This window comes from Calidris pugnax, unplaced genomic scaffold (assembly GCF_001431845.1).
Source record: "Calidris pugnax isolate Ruff unplaced genomic scaffold, ASM143184v1 scaffold20, whole genome shotgun sequence".
In the NCBI taxonomy this organism is placed as follows: domain Eukaryota; kingdom Metazoa; phylum Chordata; class Aves; order Charadriiformes; family Scolopacidae; genus Calidris; species Calidris pugnax.
Window position 1 is genome coordinate 19,765,634 of NW_015094510.1, and position 6,865 is coordinate 19,772,498.

The 6,865-nt window shown below is 45.5% G+C and overlaps 1 protein-coding gene across 1 annotated transcript; it reads right to left on the bottom strand.

Annotated features, from left to right (window-relative positions):
• Nucleotides 1-684: 684 nt before the first annotated feature.
• CCNA1 (cyclin A1) lies at nucleotides 685-6,823 on the bottom strand. Its single transcript, XM_014965808.1, has 8 exons — nucleotides 6,692-6,823; nucleotides 5,220-5,460; nucleotides 4,872-4,993; nucleotides 3,939-4,162; nucleotides 3,142-3,346; nucleotides 2,083-2,196; nucleotides 1,271-1,404; nucleotides 685-937 (listed from the first exon to the last, which is right to left on the bottom strand). The coding sequence occupies exons 1-8, from the start codon at nucleotides 6,818-6,820 to the stop codon at nucleotides 886-888; spliced, it is 1,221 nt and encodes a 406-aa protein (XP_014821294.1). The 5' UTR covers nucleotides 6,821-6,823; the 3' UTR covers nucleotides 685-885.
• Nucleotides 6,824-6,865: the final 42 nt, after the last annotated feature.

Below are 6,865 nucleotides of genomic sequence, written 5' to 3' on the forward strand. Positions count from 1 at the left end.
GTTAATGTCAAGTGTTAAGCATATTCTTGCTTGGAAACACATCAGGTGCTGCACAGATTACTCTGAGGAAGCAGCAGGCACTGAAGGTTTTAAACTCTTACAGTAAGAGAAAGACCCAGAACTTACCTTGCCTTTTTAGATAAGCTTAATATCATTCTCCACTTGTTGACCAATATGACCAACTAGTTTGGTTTTTTTTTTTCTTTAACCCCTTTAGACAGCAGTTGCACTAAGGATACTCAAGGTAGTGTTTTGGTTGTTTTTTTAAGAACACTAACAAATAACTGGGTGGGCACAAAGCAGTGCCCCTCGATAAGATAGGTAATGGTTAGGCAAGTTTGACTTTCACCTCAACATTGAGGTCTTCTACACAAGAGTTCAGGATTCATAGACCACTTGCATCTGGATGCTTTTGCTGTGATACAGTAAACAAGTTCCAGAAAATAGGTTCTGTTCATGGCTGCATGATCTTGTCTTGCAGAAGAGGAAGAAACAGATAAGATATTGCAGCAAGTCACCCAGGTCTATAGAGATGTCAGGTTGTATTGGTTCAAACCACACTTTAGTGACTCCAATTACCTTAAAAGCCCTGCTCACAATTTTCTAAAAAGCCACAACCCCTTTCATTCACTGTTAAAACTGATAGGAGTCAAAAGATTCACAAAGGAACAGTGTAATAAGATATTTATTAAAAGTGCTGTCAGTTTTATTAAGAGCTATAGCCTAATATCCTTTTTTGAAAAGGCATTTAGTTAAAAAAAATACTAGCTTAAAACCAGTCTGATCACTATGGTTACAGACACATGACCTGCAGTGCTCTATGAAATATTAGACCAGCTTTGCTGATTAGGAGGAAGTCATCTCCAAGTCCAGGATCCACAGTCTCTATTGTAGAGGAAGAACTGCTGGAGGTTCCAGAAGAGACACCTGCAGGTACCTGGAACAGAAATGCAGTCACTGAAGATATTAGTTTAACTGACAAGTTTAAAGATACCACCTTCTTGTGCCATACACTGAGGAAGAAAAGAATTATCCTGCAACTGCCTAAGAACTTTTTTCCAGTACATCTGTATACCTATGGATGAACTACTCTTCTGATCAGAAAAACTCTTCCCCTCAAGAAGCTGTCAGAGGTTTCCATTTCAGGAATAGAAACTGACCACTATGAGAAGTTTTTCAGCTACAGCAGCTGTAGCCCAAGCTGCTAAACCAGAGCCATCCTGTGCTTATCACCTCCAAGTTACAGAACACTGGCTCCCTGGTTACTTACTTTGAGTGCTTATACTTCTCCTTAATCGCTTGCAGTTGGCAATGGGGAGCATCGAGGCATGCTTTATGCAGATCAGTCAGGCAAGGCACTATCTCACTTAATGAATACCCAGTGAATGCAGCAAGTGTTTCTGGCTGGTCAGAGCAGAAAAAACAGCATTATTGTATTGTAGGCAATATTCATCTATAAGATGCATTTTCTACAGAAGCAGGAAACCATTTCCACTACATCAGTGCTCACTCTAGAGTCTTTAGGCTTTAAAAGGATTCAAATGTATCCTGCCATCAGTTTTACTCTAGGTCTTCTCTGGTGCCAGGAGAGCTGACAAGGAGCTCCTTCTGCTCTAAGTATGTGGCATCCATTAAATCTCTTCTGGATTTTGCTCTCTGCTGAAGCCATTCCTCCAACACACACCTGAAAGGCCTATCAAGGCTTGCATTAAAACAGCCACTCAGTGTGATCACTGAACTCAGGTGGACACGTGCAGCTTTCCCTCTCCCTCCCAGAAAACCCAAAATTGTTTTGTGGGGGGCAGGTGTTGAATTTTGGAGATTAAAGACTGACAAGGCCTTAGGTACAGACTTGATATGAGCAAGACAGCAAGGTCCCTCCCATTTCAGAGAAGAGGCAGGGTATTTCAGATTGATTTAACATTATCAGGTAGTCCCATGAGCTCAGGAACAGTAACTCATCCTATGGTTTCAGCCTTTGTAACAATATACTTTGAAGCTACTGCTTCTGCTTCCTAGCTTAGTTCTAATGATAACATGAAATGCTTGAACTACTCATTAACATGCAGTTGTTGTTCTTACCCAGAAAGACCTGTTCACAGTATAGTTTGCTAGACAGTAGGCTGCTGCAGCAGTTTGTGAAGGAAGGTACTTCAGAAAAGGATCAGCTTCAAGGAGACTCAGCTCTGCAAGATACTGAACAAAAAAAAAAAAAAACCACCAACAACAACAAAACAACAAAAAAGAAACAAACAACCACAAGTCTTGCAAACAGAATGAGCCTAGCTGGTACAGTCAGTCCAATACAGCAAGCACTGAAAATTGTCAATGTCTTGGTTTCATGTAAGAAACATCAATTACATGTCTGGTGGGCAGAAACTGCACTCTAGTCCTGTTGATCTTACAGGAGAACCTTCAACATTTTTCAGTGGCAACAGGAAGACCACACCTTGTCAAAGCCTAAACAATCTACACTGCAATCTGAAGTTATGACACCAGAGCTGATGTTGGGGCCAGTTTACAGATAGATAGAAACTTAGAAAATTCATGTTTCTTAAAAATGAAAGACACTCTTCCCATCCTCCAAGGCTCTTGTTCATATAGGTGGACCTCACTTGCAGATCAGGGATAAATGGACAGCTTTAAGAACCAGAATTTGGGCTCCACTGGAGTGAGCCACTCTACAATCCTATACCCTTTGCAGATAAGAAGCAGGTCATGTGTTTTACTATAAGCTTGGGTTGCTCCGTTTCTAACTGCTGCCTATGCAGTTATGCAGGCATTTGCTGGGTTATTATGTAGTAAATACTTAACACCACCACAACCCGGGCAGACTTGTTGTGCCCTCACCATTGAAAAAAGCAAACAGATCCCTACTACCTATCTGCCTAGTCAGTGGAGGCTGACTAGACCAGACAGGTAGACCGAAGGATTCTATGAGACATTTATGCAGGAGTCTCAGTACAGAAACATCCAGTTTTATAGTAATTCCAGGTAAGACAGCATAAGAAAAAGAGTATCTTCTGATAGAACATAGCACAGTAGCAGAACCTGTCTGTTCATGTAACTTAGTTAAATAGAAATGGTTCTGCTTCTAGGATCACTTCTCCCCCTCAGTCCTAACAGGAGGATAATTCATACCCTTGCAAAGTTCTCTGTCCTCATACAGACTCCATGCCTCTGAATATACTGAAGGAGGAACTGGTTGATAGTTGGGGCTGTTAGGTCAAAAGCCAGCACTTTGAGAAGCAGCTGTTCCATTCTTAGCAGCTGCCTCTTTGTGTAGGTGTCATCTGTTATATACACAAATTCATCCACTCCCGGTGGGTATATCTCTTCATATTTCCTGAAAAAGGAGTACAGAAGCACATTTGTCATCTTAAAGTTACGGTAAAAGAAAGCCTTCTGTTGGACCATATCAGGATGAGCACATACATTCAGACCTGTCTAGAGCTCTTATTTTGTCCTTCCTCCAGGATATGTAACAATTTAGTTTCAAATTTGGGCAAAGATTTTGAGAGGAACTCCAAGTCATCAGTCTAGATAGAAACACACTCACATAGTCAGCAAGCTGTCAGAGAGGAAGTCTCAGTAGCACAGTGCACTCAAGACAAAAAGCACTCCTAGGCTACGCTGGGTACCCTTTCCACTTAAAGCAGTTCAAGGTTAATTGCAGATTGCAAGCATGCCTCTATGACAGCCTTACAGGCTAGCAGCCTAACACAGCAGTGGTTTTGCTCCTGCTGTTATGGTTTTCCTACTACAGTTCCTCACATCACAAACACTAAATATCTCATTTTGCTAGTGCCAAAGTAGGCAAAGTTGCTAATCTTGAGACGTCATGAAAAGCTACCTTCAGTCCTTCAAATTAAGCTAGAAGACTCTGTCCAAGAATAAGGTTTATCTCACTGATATTTCAGGAAATGATAACCACTTACGCAGCCAGAAGAATTGCTGCTGTTCCTACAAGCTGCAGCTTCCCTCTGAGAACAGACATGCAGGAAAGAAACCTGTCCAGGAAGTTCACTGCCAAGTACAAAGTCTCCGTCCGAAGTTTATATTCTTCCCCAACTTCCACCAGCCAGTCTACCAAGATGGCACGCATTCCTGTTGTGATATCGGGTTGCTTCCTCATGTAGTTGGGTTTGGGCCTGAATCTTACCTGTTTGGAAAGAGAGCTGAAGAATCAGGACACTCACCCTAAAGGAGCCATTGATGGCTGAGCCGATTAACATTCTATATACTTATAGCAAAAGGAGCATGAGTTGTTCCACTATTAAAAACTGATTACTCCTAACTATAATGCTAGTAGTATTAATTAGCAGCTAGTAGCATCTCTAGAAAGTAGTATTTCTACACTGAAGAGATAGCAGCTATTGTATTAGTAGCAGAATAGTAAAAGACCTCCTGGTCTATAAACAGCTTTTGCCACCATACACGAGCCATTCAGAGGGACCTGAAAGTGACTTCAAACAAATCACATTTTCCCCCTCTTCCTATTGAGACTGCAATTTACTTCTGATACAGAAAAGCAGGAAAAACTACCACTGTAGGAAGAGAGCTGTCAGGGAGATCACATCCAACCGATTTAGTACTTTTGCAGCATTCAACTCCTATCTGCAAGAATTCTTCATCCCTAGGAGTCAAGAGATGCTCCAACAGTGGGGTATTTCTGGGATGCAGAGTAATCCTGAAAGATCTTATCACTGTCTAGGAGCTGCTCATGATTCTAGCTTCAGAGATGCCTTTTACCGCTTACTTTCTAACTTAATGGCAGCATCAAGTTATCTTGGGGTAGCCATAGATCTTTGCAGAATTGCAGCCCACCACAGAGATCACAAACATCCATGAGCTTGTTACAAGCCACTCACTTCAGCCTCTCGGAGGTACTGATGAATGTCTTCTGCATACTCTCCCACAGTCAAAGTTATGGGATCTCCTAGGTGATCCTCAGGCTGGGACTGGAAGGATGTGTCTACTACCATTGGAGATCCTAACAGGCAAGAGGAACCAGCAACACATTTTAGTAATTAGCCCCTTCACCTTCTCCTGCTATTTCTAGCACAGAAGTGCTGTACCTCATGTAGACACACACCGAGTTATCTTGAAGTGTTACTTACTGTAACATAATCTACTTGCTAGCTTACCAGCATCATAATTCATAACCACCCTATGTGTACTTGTGCTGTAGATGCCACCTCCGTAGTGACAGGCATTACCTGTACTCAGATCCAGCAGCAGCTGAATACTGGATTTCATCGCACTAGTATCCAGTTCACACAGGCTTGACTCCAGCTCTTCAGCCACTTGGCAGCTATGGTTTTCTTTTTCTGGTTCATCTACGTAGATAGAAAATCCTTGCTTTGGTGCAGCACTGACCACGCGGTTGGGTAATTCATCTTTTCCAGATGGAGGGATGGTGTTTTCAGAGCCCGAGAAGCGTCTGATAACAGCAGCACCCTGAAACAGAGCACACAGCAATGCTGTGGGAGGGCGACTCGGGAAGAAAACAAGAGTAAGTATCACTCGGTTTCAAAAATAAAATCATGTTCCTTGCCTAACAGACACCAATAACATACAAGTTAAGTGGGAGAACCACCCACTACAACTGGTGCTTCTGAAGTACTGCTTGTTGCTGTCTTGCTGCAGCAGACTCCTCACAGAAAGAGTGAGGTGTAGTCAAAGCCAGGAACCAGGGGAGTAGCCTCATCTCCAGTGCCCACCCCCAAGGAGAACAAGGTGAGGGTGCTGCCTGGTTCTGATGGGGCTGGCAAGTGCAGGGTCTGCTCCAAACTCAGTTCTGGCAAGGAGCTGCTGCTTTAAAGTGCAGCAAGTTAAAGCAACAAGAAGGCTTAGGAAGGACTTCACCTGCAAGAATGGATTTTATGCTGAGTTACACACCAAATTTTGACCTTTTCAGCTCAAGCATCACAACCCCTAGGACTACAACATGTGACCAAGATACAACCCTTCACATCATCTACTATCAGTGAGCCACCAACTGGGTTAGGGGCTTCACAAAGTCACAACTGAAAGAAACTTGTTCACACACAACACCTGTTATTTTAGGTCCTGTAAATCGCATTAACACTCCCTGCCACACCAGCAGACCCCAGGAGGCCTCAAGGAACACAAACACAGACACCCTGCTGTGCACTTCAGCTCCTTGAAGGTTCTGGCATCCTCAAGAGAGCACGGCTAGCCACACAGTGTGCAGTGGGACCTTCGGGTAAGCATCAGTGAATGCTCTTCTTATACCACCCCATACACTTTTAGAGGGTAAGTGCCCCAACAGTCTCACCGCATCGCCCTCCCTTCCAGGAGGGATTATCTCTTCAAAGCATTTCCGGGGGGGAGTGCCAGTAAATGAGGACTAAGGAGCTACCAGCAGGGTTTCTGGGGAAACTCACGCCCATTAACCGCAGCCCGGTCCCGCTCCTCACCCCGCCGCCCCCGGGCCTTTACCTGCAGCCTCGGGAGAAGGTGCGTGCCCCGCTCCGGGAGGCCAGCCCCAGCTCCCGGCCCGGGGCAGGGAATCGCCCCCGGCCCGCGGGGAGGGCGGCCGGCCGGGGGCTCTCTCGGGGAGAAAACCGCAACCCTTCGGCGGGGAGAGGAGGTGCGGTGGCCGCCGCTCCGCTGCGGGGCGGCTGGGCGGGCAGCGAGGGGGGCTGCCGCCGCCGGCGGGGCTCACCTGGCCGCCGGGCCGCTGCTGCCCGTTCTCCGCCAGCACCCCCAGCACGGCCCGGCCGCTGCTGCTGCGGGGGGCGGCGAGGCACGGCTCCCGCCGCCCCGCCCGGCCCTTCTCGCTGGCGCGGCGCATCGCCCCGACGTTGGTACCTTTCGGAGAAAAAAAACCAACAAAGAA